The following is a 24064-nucleotide window of genomic DNA, read 5'->3' as shown; positions in this document are numbered from 1 at the left end:
TGAACATATCCCTGCAGTGGGATTTAAACCCACAAAACTCTGAGTCAGAAAATTGATTGCAGCTACTGTGCCAAGAGTGAACACTTCACAAGAATAATGAAAACACAATGCTAACCTACTCCAGCTGATCATTTTAAAATAACTCTTGCATTCTCGACCTTTCCTCTTCAGCAGCTGCTTTCAAAGTTCAAAGTACATTTATTATCAAAGTACGTATACATTATACAACTTTGAGATTCGTCTCCTTATAGGCAGCCACAAAACAAAGAAACCCTAAAAGAACCTATTAGAAGAAGACTGTCAAGCACCCAATATGCAGAGACAAAAAAACAAATTATGTAAACAATAAAAGTAAGTAAATAGCATTCTGAGCTGAAGTTTTACAAAAGACACAAAGCCATGCATCACTGTAGCCAGAGCCAGCAGCAGCTTCAGTTCAGCGCAGGGCTGAGTAAATATCACAGAGCAGCGAGCAGAACTGGCCTGTCCCTACACCCTGATTTTTTCAATCTGGCCCGGCACTTAAATTGTCCAAATATCGGATTGCTCCTCGCTTTCAAACCGCTCTGAGGCTTGGACCCTGCCACCATGATTTGGTCCATACCCAATGTTTCCAGTTCAGCCCAGTGCTTCAGTCAAACGTCTGGTCTTTCCCTGATCTTGGGGATGCTTCGACTTTGCTCCAACCCCACCTCCACTCGCCTCTCTGTTGTTAGCAGTGATTGTTATTCACAAAATGTTATTAATTAAGCATTTAGTAGTTTTCTTTGTTTTGTTTGCAGCCAATTAGTAGTCACTGGGCTTCACCAGCACTATCTTAAACTGGAAGCAAAAGCATATAGCTAAATAAATTTTATGCTTAATCTGCATTCAGCTATACACTGGCTAATTAGCCCAAATGATGAAATATATAGTTGTGGCACATGCACTCCAAACTGGTCAAGGATCATTGTCTTAGAGAAGGCTGTGAATCTAACCTGTCAGTACCACATTGATTAGCAGTTAAAAGAAAAATAATGACTACACTTTTCAAATATTTATTAAGTGAAGCTTAAAACTGCTCTTTAGGGAGAAGGTTTTGTTGATCCAGTAATAATAATAAATGATTGAAATCATTGCCAATCAAAGTGAAGGAAATACATTCCTCCATTTAATAGGGACGCCAATGATTACATTTTGTACCAACTCATGACACTACATGAAATCGAAAGTAAAATTGGTTTAATGTAGATTCAGTGACATTCTTTCATCACTAGGTCAGTTCAAACAAATTTAAAGGTTCCTTTAAAATTTTATTTAGAGATCCAGCATGGTAAAGGTCCTTTAGGCCCAACAGACTGTGCCCCCCAATTACACCCATGTGATCAATTAACTTACTAACCCGTGCACTATTCAAATATGAGACAAAACTGGAGCACTCAGAGGAAACCCACGTGCCACAGACAATGTACAGACAGTGGCAGAATTGAACCAGCTTGCTTGCACTATAATAATTAGATGCTAACGTTCTGTCTATCTTAACTTATTTTCCCAAGCAGACTGTTGATTATGAAATACAAAATAATCTGCTGAAATAGAGCAATAACTAGAATAACCAGTCACTTAATTGTTAATATTATATTTTAAATCAAGTAACAGCTGTGTTTTGTTAACAAATACCTTAAAGGACAACTTCTTGTTTGAGGCAAGATGGAAATATAAATAAATTTGCGCTTATCATTTGTACTAAATTAAAACATTTTATTACATAACATTGTACACTGAAGTATTTTCATGTAACAGTTTAATTTTCTACTTCAAATGGTTATGGGTAGTGACTAAGGTACTCTTCGTGGCTACTTTATTAGATACACTTGTACATCCGCTCGTTAATGCAAATATCTAATCAGCCAATCATGTGGCAGCCAATGCATAAAAGCATGTAGACATAGTCATGAGGTTCAGTTGCTGTTCAGACCAAACATCAGAATGGGGAAGAAATGTGATCTAAGTGACTTTGACCATGGAATGATTTGCTGGTACCAGACAGGGTAGTTTGAGAATGGCAGAAACAGTGCATCTCCTGGGATCTTTGTGCACAACAATCTCTAGAGTTTACAGAGATGGTGTGAAAAAAAAAACAAAACATCCAGTGAGTGGCAGTTCTGTGGGTGAAAATGCCTTGTTAATAAGAAAGATCAGAGGAGAATGGCCAGACTGGTGCAAGCTGACAGGACGGTGACAATAACTCAAATAACCGCACATTAAAAACAGTGATGTGCAGAAGAACATCCCTGAATGCACAACAAATTGAACCGTAAAGTAGATGTGCTACAGTAGCAGAAGACCATGAACATACACTCAGTGGCCACTTTATTAGGTATAGGAGATATCAAATAAGATACTATTGAGTGCATATTTCAATGCTCACTCTGTTGAGCATTTCAAGGAGCTTTGGTACACCAAAAAAGTTAATCGTTCAGTTCAAAAGCATTCTTCACAAAATATTCTGTAGTTTCTCTCTAAGGCCCAGTGCTTTCCAGGACTGGACATAATTGCAATCTCTTCAAATGTCATTGATTTCAATCACATAACGTTACAATTTCTTTTTAAACTTCTGTAATAATTTTCTTGGAGATTTTTGCTGAAGAATTATTTTTACAAAGTGACTTATTTTTCTCAAAAATGGATTAAACTAATTGTAGAGGCATCTGGACCAGCTGGGAAAATGAACTGAAAAATGGCAAAAAGAACTTTGATGTAGACAAGTGTGAGGTATTCCTGTTTGGGAGGCTAAAACCGGGTAGGACTTACACAGAGATTGGTAGAGCACATGAGGAGTGCGGTAGAACAGAGGGATCGGGGAATACAATTCCTAATTCCTTTAAAGTGGTGTTATAGGTAGATAGCGTCATAAAGACAAATTTTGGCACATGGGCCTTCATAAGATGCGTGTAGAACATGGAATAAAGTCGATGAACATGTAGCACCGTTACAGATTGACACGATGTCGTAGGCATCACTGAATCATGGCTGAAAGAAGATTATGGTTGGGAACTTAATGTGTAAGGATACACATTGTATCAAAAGGACACACAGGAAGGCAAGAGGGGTGGCGTGCCTCTATTGGTAACAAATGAAATTATATTAGTAGAAAGAGATGACATAGGTCGGAAGGTGTTGAATCATTGTGGATAGAACTAAGGAACCGCAAGGGTAAAAAGATCCCAACCAGTAGTAAGATTGTGGTCACCGGAGACACAAAATGGATGCCAAAAGGGCAATATGACAACAGACATGAGGGACTTAAATATGCAGGTAGATTGGGAAAGTCAGGTTGGTGTGGGATTCCAAGAGGGGAATTTCTATAATGCCTACAAAATGGCTTTTTAGAGCACCTTATGATGGAGCCCACTAGGGGATAATCTATTCTGGATTGAGTGTTCTGCAATGAACCAGAATCAATTAGAGAGTTTAAGGTAAGAGAACCCTTTGAGGCAAGAGATCATACTATGATCGAATTCACCCTGAAATCTGTGAAAGAGCAGCTGAAGTCAGACGTATCATTATTACAGTGGAGTAAAGGAAATTACAGGGGCATGAGAGATGTGTTGGCCAGAATTGATTGGAAAAGAACACTGAGAGGGACAATGGCAGAGCAGCAATGGCTGAAATTTTGGAGGCAATTTGGAAGGCACAGGATAAACACATCCCAAACAGACAGAAGTATTCTAAAGGCAAAATGACACAACAATGGCTAACAGGGGAAGTCAAAGCCAACATAAAACCTAAAGAGAGGGCATATAATAGACCACAAATTAATGGTTAAGTTAGGGAATTGGAAAACTTTTAAATACCAATGGAAGGCAACTAAAAGAGTGATTAAGAAGGTAAAGATGGAATACGAAAGTAAACTGGCCAATAATATTAAAGAGGTAACAAAAAGCGTCTTAAGACATACAAGTCTAAAAGAGAGGTAAGAGTGGATAATAGACCAGGTGTCAGGGGCATGAAGTGTGTGAAGTTATCCTAACTAGAGAGAAGGTTCTTGGGAAACTGAAAGGTCTGAAGGTAGATAAGTCACCTGGGCCAGACGGTGTACACCCCAGGGTTCTGAAAGAGGTGGCTGAGGAGATTATGGAGACACTAGTAATGATCTTTCAAGAATCACTAGATGCTAAACAGTCAAAATGTAACTGGCAATTGGTTGTATTGAATGTAATTTGTTGGTGTTGCAATAAAAAAATTAAAAAAAGAGTGGAATGTAAAAACAAAAAAAAAGAAGTATCACTAGATTCTGGAATGGACCGGAAGACTGTAAAATTGTAAATGCCACTCCACTCCTCAAGAAGGGACAGAGACGGAAGAAAGGAAACTATAGGCCAGTTAGTCTGCGTTCACTGGTTCAGAAGATGTTGGAGTTGATTGTTAAGGACATGGTTTCCAGGAACTTGGAGATTTATGATAAAATAGGCTGTAATCTGCATGGTTTCCTCAAAGGAAAATCTTGCCCGACAAATCTGTTGGAATTCTTTGAAGAAATAACAAGCAGGATAGACAAAGGAGAATTGGTCAATGTTGTGTACTTGGATTTTCAGAAGGCCTTTGACAAGGTGGCACACATTAGGCTGCTTAACAAACTATGAGCCCGTGATATTACAAGAAAGATTCTAGCATGGATAAAGCTGATTGGCAGAAGGCAAAGTGGGGAAATAAAGGGAGCCTTTTCTGGTAGGCTGCCAGTGACGAGTGATGTTCCACAGGGGTCTGTGTTGGTACCGATTCTTTTTCCGTTATGTTAATGATTTGGATGATGGAATTAGTGCCTTTGTTGCAATGTTTGCAGATGATACGAAGATATGTGGAGGGGCATGTAGTTTTGAGGAAATAGGGAGGCTACAGAAGGACTTAGACAGATTAGGAGAATGGGCAAAGAAGTGGCAGATAGAAGGTCATGCACTTTGGTAGAAGTGATGAAAGGGTTGACAATTTTTTAAATGGAGAGAAAATACAAAAACCTGAGGTGCAAAGGGATCTGGGATTTCCTAACTGTCATTTGCAGTTTGAAGGGAAATGCCATGTCAGCATTCATTTCAAGAGGACTAGAAAATAAAAGCAAAGATGTAATTTTGATACTTAATAAAGCACTGGTGAGGCCTCATTTAGAGTACTGTGTGCAGTTTTGGACCGCTTATCTGAGAAAGGATGTGCTGAAACTGGAGAGAGTTCAAAGAAGGTTCACAAAAATGATTCCAGGATTAAACCGCTTGTCATTTGAAGAGCATTTGATGGCTCTGGGCCTGTATTAACTGGAATTTAGAAGAATGAGGACTGGCCTAATTGAAACCTATCAAATGGTGAAAGGCTTTGATGGAGTGAATGTGGAGAGGATATTTCCTATGGTGGGAATGTCTAAGACCAGAAGCCATAGCCGCAAAATAGAGGGCATCCTTTTAGAATGGAGATGGAGAGCAATTTATTTTGCCAGAGTGTGGTGAATCTGTGGAATTTGTTGCAACAGGCAGCTGCGGAGGGCAAGTCTTTATGTATATTTAATGCAGAGGGTGTTAGATTCTTGAGTGGTCAGGCCATGATGGATATGGGGAGAAGGCAGGAGATTGGGGTTCAGAGGAAAAATGAATCAGCCATTATGACATGGCAGAGCAGACTTGATGGGCCAAATAGCCTAGTATTGAGTACAGGAGTTGGGATCTTATGTTGAAGTTGCATAAGATACTGTTGAGGTCTATGTTTGGAGTATTGTGTGCAGTTCTGATCACCTACCTACAGGAAAGATATAAATAAAATTGAGAGAGTATAGATAAAATTTACAAAGATGTTGCTGGGGCTTGAGGGCCTTAGTTATAAGGAAAGGCTTAATAGGTAAGGACTGGAGCAGAGGAGAATGAGGAGAGATTTGACAGAGATATACAAAATTATGAGGGGCATAGATAAAGATAGATGCAAGCAGGCTTCCTCCATGGAGGTTGGGTGAGACTGGAACTAGAAATCAGGTTCTAGTTCTTGGTTCTTGGCCCATTTCGTCCAGCCGAACTGATATTCTGAAGAAACTTAATTTATTCCTTAATGTAATAACAATGGAGGGAATTCTTTAATGGATCTTAAATTCTGCTGGATGTGATGCAAATAGACTTCTTCTGACTGGTTTGAAAACTGACAAACATGACTTGATCAGAATCAGAATCAGGTTTATTATCACTGGCATGTGATGTGAAGTTAGTTAACTTAGCAGCAGCAGTTCAATGCAATGCATAATCTAGCAGAGAAAAAAAATAAACAAGTAAATCAATTATATATATTGAATAGATTTTAAAAAGTGCAAAAACAGAAAAACTGTATATTTAAAAAAAAGTGAGGTATTGTCTAAAGATTCATCTCTCTATGCACATGCTCTGACATCTGCAGGAACATCTAAACAAAATTTCCAGTGTTTAATTTGCATTTTGAGAAGGTTAATTATTACCATCAAAAGTAATAATGGATATAGACACAGCTACCTAAACAGATTGGTACATAAGATGAGGACGCACATTTCATTAGCTACACTAGCTCCTTAACTAAGCACAACTTCCAAACCACCAAAATAATATTCAGACTTAAAATAATCATTATCCCAGGACTCTGGATTGCATTCATTTTTTTTGTCAAAGAGACATATGCTTGTCATTTCTTAGCATTTCACAATGACTAGGTACAATCCCTTCTAAGTAACTCAAAGACAGATTGCACTTGCAAGAACCATTTATTCTCCCTGAAGCATCTGCATGAAATTTCAGCTAAAGCAACTTTCTAAATGGTAAGTGAGAAATTAAATTATTCTTATGTCAGATAAAAAGGCAATGAAAATTGTGGAGTTTAAATGTAACCAGCAAGTTTTGAAACAATACAAAAAACTTGTGAATATGACATAATTCAAAGGATGAGGTCAGTCATATGCACTTGTGCTGTAGATGGAACACACTCAAAAAGGATCTGGATGCATCTGAAATGATGGTTCTAAGGCAGTGTAATGGGCTGGCTATACAAGTTGGCAAGCTATTGCTGAACAGTAGATGGCTGATTTTACTGGAGAATAGTAGCCCTGTTTTTAAGTGGACATTCTAGCACTATTGTATGTGACTGTTATCAGTTCTTGTAAATTCAGGATTCCTACACATACATGTGTATATGTAGAGGTTCCAAACTTCAGGATGGCTGTTCTTAAGGAAGTCTTTGATTGTGTTCTCCCTTTGGACATCTCTTTAAGTCCTGATCAAGGGTCTCAGCCCGAAATGTCAACTGTTTATTTCCCTCCATAGATGCTCCGTGCTGAGTTCCTTCAGTATTTTGTGTATGTTGTTAAAGAAGTCCACACTGCCACAGGGGTGTAACTATTTATCACTATTTGGGTTGGTGAATTTAACTGAATAGCAGGAGACGCAAATGAATGCAGAAACTAGAATCTGGAGCAACAAACAATTTGCTGGAAGAACTCAAGGGGTCACTGAGCATCTGTGGGAGGAAGGAAATTGTCGATAGAAACCCTGCATTAGGACTAAGAGTGGGGAAGGGCGATAACAAATATAAAGAGAGGAAGAGTGAGTTTGAAGTAAATTTATTATTAAAGTACACGCATATATATGTCAGCATACACAACCCTGAGATTCATTTATTTGCAGGCATTCACAATTAATACAAAGAAACAATAAAATTAATTAAAGAATGCACCCAGCAAGATGGACTAACAACCAACGTGCAAAAGACAACAAGCTGTGCAAATACAAAAAAAGAAATAGCAATAATAATCATAAATAAATAAGCAATAAATATTGAGAACATGAGATGAAGAGTCCTTGAAAGTGATTCCATAAATTCTGGGAACAGTTCACAAATGGGGTGAGTAGAGTTATACCCTTTGGTTCAAGAGCTTGCTAGATGAGGGATAATAACTGTTCTTGAACCTGGTAATGTGAATCCTGAGACTCCTGTACCTTATTCCTGATGGTAGCAGTGAGAAAAGTGCATGGCCAAGGTGGTGGGGGTCCCTGATGATGGATGCTGCTTTCCTGTGACAGCAGTCTGTATAAATGGGCTCAATGGTGGGGAGGGCTTCACCCATGATGGACTGGGCTGTATCCACTACTTTTTTGTAGGCTTTTTCATTCAAGCATTGGTGTTTTCATACCAGACTGTGTTGTAACCAGTCAATATACTCTACACCACATAACTATAGAAGTTTGTCAAAGTTTTAAATGGCATGCCCAAATCTTCGCAAACTACTATGAAAATAGAGGCGTTGCCATGTTTTCTTCACAATGGCACTTGCATACTGAGTTCAGAACAGATCCTCTGAAATGATAACAGTGAGGAATTTAAAGTTGCTGTCCCTCCCCACCTCTGATCCTCCAAAGAAAACTGGCTCATGGACCTCCAGTTTCCTCCTCTTGAAGTCAATAATCAGCTCCTTGGTCTTGCTGACATTGAGTGAGGGTTGTTGCTGTGGCACCACTCAGGCAGATGTTCAATCTCCCTCAGTGATGTCATCACCAGAGTTAAATACAGCATTTGAGCTGTACTTCGCCTCACAGCCATATGTATTAAGTGAGTAGAGCAGAGTGATAGGTGGACTAAGGAGGGCTGAAGGATGATAGACAGATCAAGACAGTTAAGGATGAAAAAAGGTGATGGGGGATGTATGAGAAAGAAGAATAAAAATGGGAGAATCAGGGAGAGGTCCTAAAGATGAGGGTTATCTAAAACTTCAAAATTCAAGGTTAATTCCATTGTGTTGTATAATACAGTAGAATATGAGCAGCTGATTCCTCCAATTTTCTTTAGGCCTCACCCTGGCAGTGGGGAAGGCCAAAGATAGACAGATGTGGAGATGGAAGGCAAATTGAAATGGCACACATCTGGAAGCTTGGATGGTCATTGTGGAAAGAGCCCAGCTACGCTGCAAATTAGTCACATAGTCTTTGCATGATCTTGCAGACACGATTGGATGAGGTGCATGCAAATAATTGCCTCACCTGAAAGGATGTTTCGGTTCCTGGATGGAGGGTGGGAACAAATGTTGCAGGGAAAGTGCCAGGAATCAGGAAGGAGTAAGTGGGGATGGATGGAGAGATAAGCGGATGAGGGAGTCAAAGAGGGAGTAGCCTCTGTGGAAGGCAGAAAGGAGGAGAATATGTGGCTCAATAAGATTAATGCATAAGTTCTAGAAACAATAATATGAATACATAAAAATTGCAAATGTTGTCTCTTATATAGAAACATCATATATTTGACTGTATTTTCTATTGAGATGCATCTTGCTGAGTAAGAAGTTAAACTATAAGCTCCAGATAGCCAATTACATCAGTATCAACTATTCTCAAGCCACTCAAGTTTTTTGAAAATGACAATGGCACGTGGAGTCTCCTGTAATTGAGCAGATAACCTGGCATTTATTACAGCATGTTTTACCAATATGGGGAGAGAGTTGAAAGTACAAGAAACATAGAAAACATACAACACAATATAGGCCCTTCGGCCCACAAAGCTGTGCCAAACATGTCCCTACCTTAGAAATTACTAGGGTTACCCATAGCCCTCTATTCTTCTAAACTCCATGTACCTATCCAAAAGTCTCTTAAAAGACCCCATCATTTCCACCTCCACCACCATTGCTGGCAGCTCTCACCACTCTCTGGGTAAAAAACTTACCCCTGACATCTCATCTGTACCTACTCCCCAGCACCTTAAACCTGTGCCCTCTTGCGGCAGCCATTTCAGCCCTGGGAAAAAGCCTCTGACTATCTGCATGACCAATGCCTCTCATCAGCTTATACACCTCTATCAGGTCACCTCTCATCCGCCGTCGCTCCAAGGAGGAAAGGCCGAGTTCACTCAACCTGTTTTCATAAGGCATGCTCCCCAGTCCAGGCAACAAGATATAATAAATTGCTTGAAACCTGTTGTAGAATATATGACTAGTTCTAAATGACCGGTCTGTCTGAGACTACAAGCTTTGCCCAGAAATAATACAAGATTGTGAGAGACTCAACCAAGCTTCAGCAACTAATATTGGCTGGTGGACTACAATGGCTATTGTAGATGTTAATCAATCTTTAAATTACAACTGACATGCCATTGTAAATTTCATTATCTGACAGGGATTTAAGATAAGCACAGTTCATCCATCTGCAATTTCGTAATATAACTATCCATACAAGAAGTCTTTGTTCTAATTGTTCTAAGAGCCAATGGTCGCCCTAGCAGGGTGTCACCTGATGAGGGTGAGGAAGCTACCAGGCATATGGTCTGGGTAGTAGCAGAAAGCAGGAGAATTTTGAATTTCTGAACAATGCCTTGAATAATTTTTTCCCTTTCTTGCTTTTGCAATATTTACTGATCATATAAATATGGCTCATCTCTCCCAACTTTATCAAAATCATTCATACTTTTGAACATCTCTATTGACCTTTGTAAGAACCTTCTCTGTTGGAAGGATAAGTTCCTGAGCTCTTGAGGAGACACCGAATTGCGAAGAGGGAGAGTTTAAAGGAAGTGAGTGGGGGCAGTTGGCACATTTTGCGCACTATAGTCCCGAGGCGACATGGGATTAAGTGAAGGGAGAGAAAGCTTAAAAGAAACAAGTGGGGGCAGTCAGCACAGTTTGCAAGCCACGGTTCCAGAGGAGACACCGAATTGTGAAGAGGGAGAGAAAGTATAAAGGAAGCGAGTGGGGAAAGTTGGCATATTTTAGGCACCATAGTCCTGAGGAGATACTGGATTGCATAAGGAGAAAGTAAGTTTAAAAGAATGGAACAGGGTACCAAGGAGACATTGGAATGCATATAATTAGGCATCTGGCAAGGAAAATAAAAAGAAGTTAGGTTTAAGCAGAGCAGCCATTGTGAGTGAACTAGTGTTGGAGTGGGAAGTTGAGGCTTTGACTCATCAAGGCATCGGCCAGGACAGGCATAACTGCAGCTAGGTTTTCTTTATTATTTATTCTTTCATTCTTTCTTATTGCACATTTAGGATGGTGGGGATACCTGGCGAGATGGGTGAATGCTCCTCTTACGGGATGTGGAAAGGCAGGGAGACCTCCAGAGTCCCTGATGACTACACCTGCAAGAAGTGCATCCAGTTGCAGCTTCAGTTAGGGAGTTGGAGTTGCAACTGGATGAGTTCTGGATTATTTGGGAGGCTGAGGGGTTGACAGACGGGACATACACGAAGGTAGTTACACTCAAAGTACAGGACACAGGTATCTGGGTGACTGTCAGGAGGGGGAAAGGGATAGTCAGTGCAGAGTATGCCTGTGGCCATTCCCTTTGACAACGAATATACCACTTTAGATACTCTTGGGGAGGATGACCTTGTAGAAGAAAGCCACAAAGGTCAGGTCTCTGGCACTGAGTCTGGCTTTGTGGCTCAGAGGGAAGAGGGGGAGGGGCAAGCTGTATTGAATGGAGATTCATTGTTTAGAGGAACAGAAAGGAGGTTCTGTGGATGACATTGAGATTCCCAGATGCTTTGTTGCCTCCATGTGCCAGGGTTAGGACATCTTAGATCAAACAAGAGCCAAAATTGGTCCTCTGGAAGTTCAGATCTATGCATAGAGCCGAAAGAGATGGGAAGATCTTAAAGGGAGTTTTTGCATCTGTGTTTACTCAGCAGACAGAGACAGAGTCTATAGATGTGAGTCAATTCAGGACTCAGAGGAGGTGTTTGCCATCTTGAGGCAAATTAGGGTGGATAAGTCCTCAGGGCCTGACAAGATATTCCCTTGGACCTTGCGGGAGGCTGGTGCAGAAATTGTAGGGGTCCTAGCCGAGATATTTAAAACATCCATAGCCGTTGGTGAGGTGCTGGAGGATTAGATGATAGCTAGTGTTTAGTTGTTTCAGGAAAGCTCTAAGAATAAGCTAGGAAATTATAGGTTAGTGAGCCTGACATCAGTAATGGGAAAGTTATTGGAAGATATTTTACGGGACTGGATATAAAAGTATTTGGATAGACAAAGACAGATTAGAGATAGTCAACATGCTTTGTGCGTGTTAAGCCATGTCTAATCAATCCTATAGAGTTTTCCGAGGAAGTTGCCAGGAAATTTGATGAAGATAAGGCAGTGGATGTTGTCTACATGGACTTTAGCAAGGGGTTTGACAAGGTCCTGCATGGGAGGTTGGTCAAGAAGGTTTAGTCACTGGACATTCAAGATGAGGTAGTAAACTGGATTAGACACTGGCTTCACTGATGAAATCAGAGTGATTGTAGTTGGTTGCCTCTCTGACTGGAGGCCCGTGACTAGTGGTATGCCACAGGAATCGGTGCGGGGTCCATTGCTATTTGTCATCTATATCAACGATTTGCCTGATAATGTGCTAAACTGGATCACCAAATTTGGAGATGATACCAAGATTGTGGCTGTAGTGGACAGAAAGGAAGACTATCAAAGTTTTCAGCGGGATCTGGACCAGATGGGAAAAGTGGTGCAAAATGGCAGATGGAATTCAATGTAGACAAACATGAGGTGTTGCACTTTGAGAGGACCAACCAGGGTAGGTCTTAGGCAGTGAGTGATAAGGCACTGAGGAACGTGATAGAACAAAGGGATCTGGGAATACAAATCCACAATTCCTTGATAGTGGTGTCACAGGTAGACAGGGCTGTAAAGAAAGCATTTGGCACATTGGCCTTCATAAATCAATATATTAAGTATAGGAGTTGGAATGTTATGTTGAAATTGTATAAAATGTTGGAGAGGCCTAATTTGGAGTACTCTATGTAGTTTTGGTCACCTACCTACAGGAAAGATGTAAGTAGGATTGAAAAAGAGCAGAGAAAATTTACGAGGATATTGCCAGAACTTGAGGACCTGAGTTATAGGGAAAAGCTGAATAGGTTAGAACTTTATTCCCTAGAACGTAGAAGACTGAGGGGAAATTTGATGGAGGTATACAAAATATTATGAGGGGTAAAAGTTAAAAAGTTTAAGGGGAGCATTAGGGGGAATTTCTCCTCTCAGTGGGAGATGGGAGTGTGGAACAAGCTGCCAGTGTAAGTGGTGAATGTGAGATCAATTTCAATGTTTAAGAGGAATTTCGATAGATACTGGATGGGAGGGGTATGGCGGGCTAGGGTCTAGTTGCAGGTCGATGAGACTAGGCAAATTAATGGTTTGGCACAGATAAGATGGGCTGAATTGCCTGTTTCTATGCTGTAAAGTTCTATGACTATGAGAACAATTCCAATCTCTCTTGTCTCTACAAATAACCAAAGCCAACTATTCTATCAAATTTCTTCTTCACCTGGATGTATTTCCTAAAGTATGGTGTATAAAAATGAACAAAATAGTTCAGCTAAGACCTAACAATGTTCTATAAAGTTTTGGCAGAACTTCCTTGTTTTTGTATTTATTTCTCTATTAACAAACACAAGGACCTCCCCTGTTTTTTAAAAATTTTCGACTTGTTGGCAGAATTTTTCCTTTTGTGATATGTGGATTTGTCAACATTGGTCCTGCCTAGGGAAGTTATGCTGTGTGGTAAAACACCATGGATGGAAAATGAGAAACAATCAAATAAATGATGGAAATTGAATAGAGGAAACAAGAGACACAGAAAGGTACTGTGGTTTCAGGGCTGGGAAAATATGTCAGATGCATTCCAAGATGTTTCTGGAATGAATTAGATAAAATTTGTTTCAGAAATAACATTTTTGGAAACAGCATTAAAAGCATAATTTTGGCATAGTTGGAAAGAATAGATGATTTTGAATAATAATACCCAAAGCCATCCGTCACCAAGGTTTTCTTCAGCTGTTTTCTGGCTTTGATATGAGGTAATTAATTTTACTTCGAGTAGTCAATATTTCATTATTACTAATAATCATAACTCCCAGCTAAGTAAAAGGTAAAACATATGAACAGACTCTTTCATTTGTTCAGTAATTCCTACCATGTCTGGTGTAACATCAAAATGTTAGAAGTGGCAGAGTCGCAGATAAATAATTCCAGCTGGGAGCAAAGGAAGATTACTAGCTTCATTTATTCATCTGTGCTGCACTATTACCAGACAACAGGTTACTCAGTCTCGTATTGCTGTGCTCTTACATTTCCATCTTGAGGTGATCTAATTCAGTGTGTTAAATGCTTTGGAATGTTACAATGTCATTGTAACCACATGCCCATTATTTTTGTTGAGTAATCCCAGATTGCTTGACACAACAAAACACAGTGAATTATACCAAACAGCTTAGTCTTCCATTGTTCCTAACCCATAAGGGGTTCATTTCAGAACCAGTAAGTCTTATCCAGCTGAATTTTACTTCTGTTGAATATTTTACTTGCTGGTAAGATTGTCTAGAGCAGGGGTTCCCAACATTTTTATGCCATGGACCCCTATCATTAACCAAGTGGTCCGTGAACCCCAGATTGGGAACCCTGGTTTAGAGAATCAAGCATGGGGGTCCAGCATATATTATCCAGTGTTCCTCATTTCATCTCAATCTTTAAATATAAACACCCAGAAAATTCAGCGTTCTGAAAAATAGACTCATTGTCCTCTACACCTGCCTGTTCAATCTGCACTCCTGTCAGGAGCAGAAATTTAATGCTCAGTTTAAAAAATATTCCAAATCATTTTACATTTACATGGCAGAGTATGTGAGTGAACTACTCCAAAATGCAGACTGGTTTAATGATTTTACCTGCATCAGTTGCAATGACAGCCAAGACAAATTGTGCTGATGTTTCTCGATCAAGGCTCGTAACTAGGCTCAACTGCCCACTGGATGTCAGAGTAAAAGATCCTTCTTCATTTCCACCAACAACTGTGTAAGTCAACTGACTATTTAGCCCTTGGTCATCATCACGAGCTATGACCTACAGAATAAACCCACAGGATGTTAAAGGCTAAGGAAGTAGCCACACTTGATTAAGTAGTAGTGCATTAATTAAGTACATCTACCAAAGAACTTTAGAAAAGCATATTGTCAGAAAGTATGCAGATAAATTTATTACAGATGATTCTAAAACCCAGATTTATGGACATTGAAATTATGTGCTAATGCTATCAAATTAATTATGCCAATATGATGCCAGAAATCGGGGACTATTTACCAGTCAGAATCAGTCTTGCTCACAATTTCACACTGATTTACTAAATAATTTATAAAGATTTGTCTTTTTAATTCAAATATATAGACTGCTAAAACTAGAACCTAATGTCCATCCTGTGTTGTCCTAGAAATGTTACCGTGAGCTGCGGCAGTCCTTGTTGTGAAGTTGTTCCCACAAGAGTTGTAGTATTGTTAGGTGAAAGTGCTAAAGGAATGGCAATGCATTTCCAAGTTTAATTATTCTGTGATATGAAGAACTTTTCATATCACATATATGAAGAACCAATTGTAGCGGTGTGCTACACACGGCGCTAAAATAACCACACGTAGTCGGTGAGTTGGAGTTGCGATGAAAGAGATTTATTCAAACTTTGCGGCCTGCTTTAAAGCCTTCCCGTTCCCGCCCTCCCTGAGCGGGACTGCTGTGGGGAAAGCAGACCCTATCCGCGCGCGGGATTTCCCCCCTGCTGGTGAAGATAGCCTGGCGCCCTTTTTGGTGGGTGTAGTCAATTCCCATGTAACTATTGGACTTGCTTTTCCAGGTAGTAGTGATTGCAAGGCTGCAGGTTTGAGAGATTTTGTCAACGAATGCTACAGGACATTTAAAGATGATATGTACTGGAGGTGTAGATGTTTAGGTTTTGTTGCAGATAGTATCAGTCTTCTGTGTAGCCTGTGCTGAATCTATTCAAGCAAATGAATCATATTCCATTACATTCCAGATATATAGGTGGAATTGATCTGTGTCTAGTCACTTGTCCCAAAAAGACCAAAGATCTGCATTCAGCTTCAGTATTTGTGTGGTCTGATCAATAATGATGATTGGAGACATGATTATGATACTGACAAGAAACAATGATCTGATCCTCTCTTTCACATGATCATATCCTGACAATTTTATGGAATGAACAAATACGTATTTGCCAATCATTAGTGTAAGCTTTGCTGTTGTTCATACTTTGCCACATTTGTGCCTAGGCACTATGATGTTTTTCTAACCGAAACAGCTGGAAGTGAGCTGTGCAACAATCTTTTAGAGTGACTATAAAGACAGTAATAATTTCCAGTCATTACTTTCCATTAATTCACAGTGGACTAGTCATTTTATTCAGGTACTGCTGGCAGATTTGTGTCAGTTGCAGGTTCTGATAACGAATCCCACACCTTTGATCAATCTGGCTAAATCTAACATTTATTAGAGCAAGGAGAATCTTCTCAGGGCATGTCTTTAGGGGATTAAGCTTTGGGTCACTGATACAGTAACTTATGAACCTGTTGAAGAAATGACTGCACTATTGAATATATCCAAGTTTTAAACAGAGTTTCTAAGATCTAGGGAATTAAAGATTATAAGAAGTAGGCATGAATGTTCAGTAGAAGCTAGCATGATCTACTTAATGGCAGAGCAGATTCAATGAGACAAATGGCACATATTTCACTTCTACTTCTTATTCTGAAGAGGTAACCAGCTTTTTCATTTTTTAAGTTTTTCAGAAGTAATTAGAAACAGAGTTACAAAAATTTCCAATTTTGTGGAATGAAATCAATTTATTTCCCGAATAAGCTTAATGCTAATTAAATAATGTTTACCATCATTGTTGTAAAATTCAGCTATGTGTGCTGCACTTAATGCTTGCTTAAAATTCTCTGTAAAAGCATGCAACTCATATAACACCCCTCCTCCATCACTACCATCCAGTGGCATGAACAATCCTTCTGGGTGAGGCTGTGAATCACATGCACCTCCTCCAGTCTGGTGTATTGCATTCAGTGTTTGTGATGTGGCTTCCTCTGCATCGATGAAACCAAGCATAGACTAGTTGTCCATTTTATAGAGCATCTGCACTCTGTTCATAAGTCATCTTGAGCTCCTGACTCCTGACTTGGCTATCTTAATTCCCCTTCTCACTTCCACATCAATCTGACCATCCTTGGCCTTCTCCACGAAATAGAAAAATAGAAAAATAGAAAATTTCATAATCAGCTGCAGCCCAAGATGTGAAGGTTCATTTTTCTTGTTTCATGTAACCCACACCTCCTGTGTCCTTTTCTCACTATTACCAATCTACCCAGGATCTTTCTCCCTTTGTTTACCTTTCCTATGCATCCCCTCCACCTTACTAAGTCCCATCAATTATCTCCATGTGGCTGCACTTGCCATTCATGATATACCTATCTGACTCAATTTCTTCTCCTTTGCTTTACCTTTCCTATCTCCTCCACCTGGTTCTACCTATCCATTGTTCCTCCATTAACTGTTTCCACATATTACCTACCAGCCTCAGTCTCATCCATCTGTCTCTAACTCCTTATTGTCCTCCCTTCATCGCATTCCACATAACACCTACCTGTCTCTGTCTCACCCTCCCTCAAAACTCTCAGTCCTGATGCTGAGCCTGAACCCAAAATGTTGAACATCCCTTTGCTTACACCGATGCTGCTTAGTATGCTGAGTTCCAACAGTACTTTGCTTGTTTGTGACTCAGACACCAGTATGATTCATTGTATTTTAAAATTTTATGCTAAGTACGAAAAAGAGCTGATCAATGCCTACACAACATACACCAGATTTCATCATGACATTAATTTTACATAAAAACGGAAGAATTATTGCTGATCAAGTAAAAGATTTACATCACCAACCTGCAAGATGGACACTGGCAGATTCTGTGAATTTTCCTGCACGTGCACTGTATAGGGTGACAACTCAAAGACAGGAATAAAGTCATTCATGTCGGTGAGATTTATGTTCACTACAGCTGTGGCAGTTTGTGGGCTGCTTCCACGATCAGTTGCATGGACAGTCAGAGAGTACGAGGGTCGTGTTTCACGATCAAGTTGCTTAGCTACTGATAGTATACCAGTGACAGAATCAAGTCGAAAATCATTGTTCAGATTGCCACTGACGATATGGTACCGAACCTGACCATTAGTTCCTTCATCTAAGTCAGCAGCAGTGACCTGTATCAGATCAATTCCGCTAAGTGTGTTTTCACTAATTTCAACTTCATAGAGAACTTGCTGAAAGACAGGAGGGTTATCATTCACATCAAGTACAATAACAGTAATGTCCATTGATGAAGAGAGTGGAGGCTCACCCTTGTCTGTAGCAATCACTGTCAATGTATAATTGGAGACTTCTTCCCTGTCTAGTTCACCAGTTAATCGTAGTGTGCCATCTATTGTTCCGATACTGAACTTGTTTGCTGAGTGACTCAGTAACGTGTACTCAACGTAACTGTTTGGTCCACTGTCAGGATCAGTGGCTTGAGCTTTATAGACAATAGTGTTCATTGGAGAGTTTTCTTGCATATATGCCATTGTTGAGGAAATAAATTTCGGTGGGTTGTCATTGACATCCAGAAGAATAACAGACACTTGCGCTGTGCTTGTGAGCCTACTCACGGGCAACAAAGATAAATCATGAGCCATAATTAGCAGGTTGTAGAATGACTGGCTTTCCCGATCTAGCTCTCGCCTGACACTCAGGACACCATTATTGTCAATATTAAAATACTGCAATGAATCACCAGATGCAATGTTGTATTCCAACTGCGAATTCAGTCCTGGAGAGAGAAAGAGAGAAAACATCATGAGCACATCAAGTGTTTAAAAGATGGCTTTGTACGGCATAATCCAATTGAAATAAGATGACATTTAATCAGTGGAATAGTCTTTTGAGGTGTTTCAAATGCTGGTTGTCCAACTGTATACTCATTTATTACTCAATAACATGCAACCCAGGGCGTGTTTTACAGCATTTGCACAGATTTTCCAATGAAAGGCTGAAATTGGGAAATTGGACTGGATGTTTCTTATTGTGATTCAATCTAATCCTCTTGTTATTTACCTCCTCATATATTGCGCACGTAATGACATTGCCAACATGCAAAGAGCACATAAACAGTCTGCATTATTACCATACAATTCAACACTGGGTATTTCACATGAAAGCAGTGAAATTATTCTGATTTAAAGTGTTCAACTTCTGTATCCCATTATTCCTTATGATGTGGAAGACCATTCAATCCATTGAGTTGATGCTGGCTTTCAGAGCAACTGCAACCACCACAACACCAACACCCCCGCCCCCAGATTTTCCCATCACTGAATTTCACCAAGGACAATTTACAGTAACGAATTAAGTCCCCACCTAGCATGCTTTTTGGAGGTGGCAGGAAACTATTGCACCAGGAGAGATCTATGTGGTCATAGGGAAAACATGCTCGCTCCACATATTCAGCGCTGGAAGCCATGATTGCATCAGATTGCCGGAGCTGTGACACAACAGCTCTATCTGTAGCATTACTCAAACAGCCTTAAATAATGTACAGTCAAGTACACCTCTGCGAATTTTCCTCTCTTTTTTCTGAAACTTACAAGGAAGCAAATAAAAAAAACACACTAGAAACATTTAACCAATATTTTAGGGTGACAATATTTAATCATGGTCAATGACTATTTCTCTACAAATATTGCCTCACCTGCTGCATATTTCCATCATTTTTGGATTTCATTTCAGATCTCCAGTATCTAGCTTTTTTGCTTTTAGATCCCTGAAACTCTCATTCCTGGCTCTGTCCTTTCCTTGCTTTTTCCAGTGATCTTGGTGGCCCGAAAGCACTTGTGTCCCATCTATTACAAAGCTCCATTCACCTATAATGCCTTCATCTTCCTCTGGTACCTCAACTTCAAATACTTTTGGCTTCATTCATCCCTGTACTTAAACACTTCCTTTAGAACACAAAATTCTTGATCAAAGTCTTCTGACATAAATGTCTTGCATGCTTCACCTTTTTCTTGGGACATCTGTATATTAATTGAAATACCAATTAAAAACTGACCCTGCAATTCCATCTTTCCCACCTTCATTCCTCCACCAGAAGTACATAATTTAACTGCAATATTAATTTTTATAATGTAACAAGGGCATAGAAAAATGCATGCTAATAAAAAGGCTCTCTCCATCTTTTCCAATTGTTAAGATCTTATATACATACATTAAACCTGATTCTACAACCATGTTCAGGAAGAAGGAAAGCATTTCAGAGGTACCGGAACAGAAGGCCTAATCATTGGAACAAATGCATCAGAGACAATGAAATAGCAAGAAAAAGAAATGGGATCATTACAAAAGGCAGGGTAGGAGGCATGTTGAGTTAAGGTAATTGTAGGAGTCTGTGGGAAAGTATGTTAATGACTTGATGACTTGTAAAATATGTTTTTGTGGTTAGTCTGCCTCCTGAAATGGAGACAGAAAGATCCAAAAAAAGAAGGGAAGTGTCAGAGATGGACAATACAAATGTGAAACCGGGGTGGTGGTGGGGGAGGCATTGCGAGAAAAAAGTGATTAAATTTTTGAGTTCTTTGCAGAATGTGACATCAATGCACTTGTCAGTATATTGTAGAAAGAAATGTTCTTGAATTAACCAGCAACAAAGACAGTTGAAATGAATTTGAATTGACTTTATTACTTGCATCCTTCATATACATGAGGAGTAAAAATTTTTACGTTACATCTCCGTCTAAATGTGCAATTTATAGTAACTTATAATAAATAGTATGTACAGTCAATATAACATAGAAATACAGTTATATCAGCATGAATTAATCAGTCTGATGGCCTGGTGGAAGAAGCTGTCCCAGAGCTGGTGGCCCTGGCTTTTAAACTGCGGTACCGTTTCCCAGATGGTAGCAGCTGGAAGAGTGTGTGGTTGGGGTGATTCAGGTCCCCAATGATCTACTGGGACCTTTTTACACACCTGTCTTTGTAAATGTCCTGAATAGTGGCAAGTTCATATCTACAGGTGTGCTGGGCTGTCTGCACCACTCTCTGCAGAGTCCTGCGATTGAGGGAGGTACAGTTCCCATACTGGGTAGTGATGTAGCCAGTCAGGATGCTCTCAATTGTGCCCTTGTAGAATGTTCTTAGGATTTGGGGGCCCATACTAAACTTCTTCAATTGTCTGAGGTGAAAGAGGCACTGTTGTGTCTTTTTCACTACACAGCCGGTGTGTACAGACCACGTGAGATCTTCAGTGATGTGTATGCCAAGGAACTTAAAGCTTAAAGCTAATGATCATAAAGACAGGTAGAACTAGGGGCTGTATGGGCTTCAATGGCTGTACCTTTAATCTGGAGAAAGAGTGGAATCAAAGGCAAAGTCGTCGAGCAGAAAGATCAGCTCAGATGAATGTGTGCTTGGAAGGGAGCTGTTTGGACTTCTTTTTGAAAAGGAAAGAGAAGCCTTCTGACCTTCCTGATATGGCACGACAGTCTAAAGGGCTTGAACATCCACACCGAAGATGAACCCATCAGTGTAAGGGATTGGAAATTGTCAGATTGGTGGAGGGCATCGGAATGTCAATAATGTAAGAAGAAAGAGTCTGGAATGGAAGAAAAATGTTTGCTAGGGCAATGGTTGCCTCTTTACCATAGTGGATGAAGCTCCTTACTGTGTTTATTTTATTGTTGGTGCTTCTGTTCTTAGCTTCCCTCCGCTGGGGCAGCACAGAGTTCCTCAGTATTTACCTTCCACTCCACCAGCTTCCTGTCATGTGTCACTTGAATTGTTAATCTCACTCCCTGTCCCACAAATTTGTCTGCAGACTCTATGCTGTCATAGTGAAGCCCAATGTGAACTAGGAGATCAACATCTCATCTTCCATCCAGGCATTTTATAAACTCACATTAATTTCTCCTCCTTCAAGTAACCTTCTCTCTCATCACTTCCCATTATTATGTCCATGTCCCTTTCTCGCTACTTTTCTTACTAATGGTCAGTACTCATGAATTAATGGAAAATTGTGCAAGTAGATCATCTCAGAATCCTTAGCGTAGGTCCTCTGCTGCAGTCATCTACTCAGAAGAGGAAGAAGAAAAAGTCTGAAAGATGAAATGGAGATGATATCTGATTCTCATGCTGGAGTTAGAAAATGTCTAATTCTATTTCACACAGCTAGCAGGGAAAGATACAGAGTCAGAGTCTATGCAATAGAGTTTGTATTGAACATACATAAGAACATAAGAAATAGGAGCAGGAGTAGGCAATCCAGCCTGCCCCGCCATTCACTAAGATCATGGCCGATCTGTCCGTGAACTCAGCTCCATCCACCTGCCTTTTCCCCATAACCCTTAATTCCCCTACTATGTAAAAATCTACCTAACTCTATCTTAAATATATTTAGTGAAGAAGCCTCAACTGCTTCCCTGGGCAGAGAATTTCAAAGATTCACCACTCTCTGAGAAAAACAGTTTCTCATCATCTCCATCCAAAATCTTCTCCCCTGAATCTTGAGGCAATGTCCCCTAGTTTTAGTCTTGCCTACCAATGGAAACAACTTTCCTACTTCTATCTTATCTATCCCTTTCAAAATTTTGTATGTTTCTATAAGATCCCCTCCCATTCTTCTGGATTACATAGAGTATAGTCCCAGGCAACTCAATCTCTCCTCATAGGTTAACCCCTTCATATCTGGAATCAACCTGGTGAACCTCCTCTGCACTGCCTCCAAAGCCAGTATATCCTTCTTCAAGTATAGAGACCAGAACTGTACACAGTACTCCAGGTGCGGCCTCTGATGATGGATTCAGTCCTGTCCATATTTAATTGGAAATAATTTCTACTCGTCTATTATTAAATGCCGGATAATTGGTCAGATGATTTAGAAACAAATAGTTAAGGAATTAAGTGAATGAATGAGGTACAGCAGTAATAATGGGTGACTTCAATCTACATGTAGATTGGGTGAACCAAATTGGTAAAGGTGCTGAGGAAGAGGATTTCTTGGAATGTATGCGGGATGGTTTTTTGAACCAACATGTCGAGGAACCAACTAGAGAGCAGGCTATTCTGGACTGGGTTTTGAGCAATGAGGAAGGATTAATTAGCGATCTTGTCGTGAGAGGCCCCTTGGGTAAGAGTGACCATAATATGGTGGAATTCTTCATTAACATGGAGAGTGACATAGTTAATTCAGAAACAAAGGTTCTGAACTTAAAGAGGGGTAACTTTGAAGGTATGAGACGTGAATTAGCTAAGATAGACTGGCAAATGACACTTAAAGGATTGACGATGGATATGCAATGGCAAGAATTTAAAGGTTGCATGGATGAACTACAACAATTGTTCATCCCAGTTTGGCAAAAGAATAAATCAAGGAAGGTAGTGCACCCGTGGCTGATGAGAAATTAGGGATAGTATCAATTCCAAAGAAGTAGCATACAAATTAGCCAGAGAAAGTGGCTCACCTGAGGACTGGGAGAAATTCAGAGTTCAGCAGAGGAGGACAAAGGGCTTAATTAGGAAGGGGAAAAAAGATTAAGAGAGAAAACTGGCAGGGAACATAAAAACGGACTGTAAAAGCTTTTATAGATATGTAAAAAGGAAAAGACTGGTAAAGACAAATGTAGGTCCCCTGCAGACAGAAACAGGTGAATTGATTATGGGGAGCAAGGACATGGCAGACCAATTGAATAATTACTTTGGTTCTGTCTTCACTAAGGAGGACATAAATAATCTTCCAGAAATAGTAGGGGACAGAGGGTCCAGTGAGATGGAGGAACTGAGCGAAATACATGTTAGTAGGGAAGTGGTGTTAGGTAAATTGAAGGGATTGAAGGCAGATAAATCCCCAGGGCCAGATGGTCTGCATCCTAGAGTGCTTAAGGAAGTAGCCCAAGAAATAGTGGATGCATTAGTGATAAGTTTACAAAACTCTTTAGATTCTGGACTAGTTCCTGAGGATTGGAGGGTGGCTAATGTAACTCCACTTTTTAAAAAAGGAGGGAGAGAGAAACCGGGGAATTATAGACCGGTTAGCCTAACGTCGGTGGTGGGGAAACTGCTGGAGTCAGTTATCAAGGATGTGATAACAGCACATTTGGAAAGCGGTGAAATGATCGGACAAAGTCAGCATGGATTTGTGAAAGGAAAATCATGTCTGACGAATCTCATAGAATTTTTTGAGGATGT

The 24064-nt window shown here is 39.9% G+C and overlaps 1 protein-coding gene across 2 annotated transcripts in view; it reads right to left on the bottom strand.

Moving 5' to 3' along the window:
* fat4 (FAT atypical cadherin 4) overlaps positions 1-24064 on the bottom strand; it is a 399853-nt gene that overhangs the window by 140701 nt on the left and 235088 nt on the right. For both annotated transcript variants that reach the window (XM_063046545.1, XM_063046546.1), the window contains exons 6-7: positions 17734-18656; positions 14680-14854 (exon numbers count right to left, since the gene is read on the bottom strand). In XM_063046545.1, coding sequence (XP_062902615.1) covers positions 14680-14854; positions 17734-18656 — 1098 coding nt within the window. The remainder of the gene's footprint in view (positions 1-14679; positions 14855-17733; positions 18657-24064) is intronic.

The sequence above is a fragment of the Mobula hypostoma genome, chromosome 4, assembly GCF_963921235.1.
Source record: "Mobula hypostoma chromosome 4, sMobHyp1.1, whole genome shotgun sequence".
NCBI classification, from domain to species: domain Eukaryota; kingdom Metazoa; phylum Chordata; class Chondrichthyes; order Myliobatiformes; family Myliobatidae; genus Mobula; species Mobula hypostoma.
Note: the sequence above shows the minus strand (reverse complement) of the source record. Positions and strands in the feature narration are given on the sequence as shown.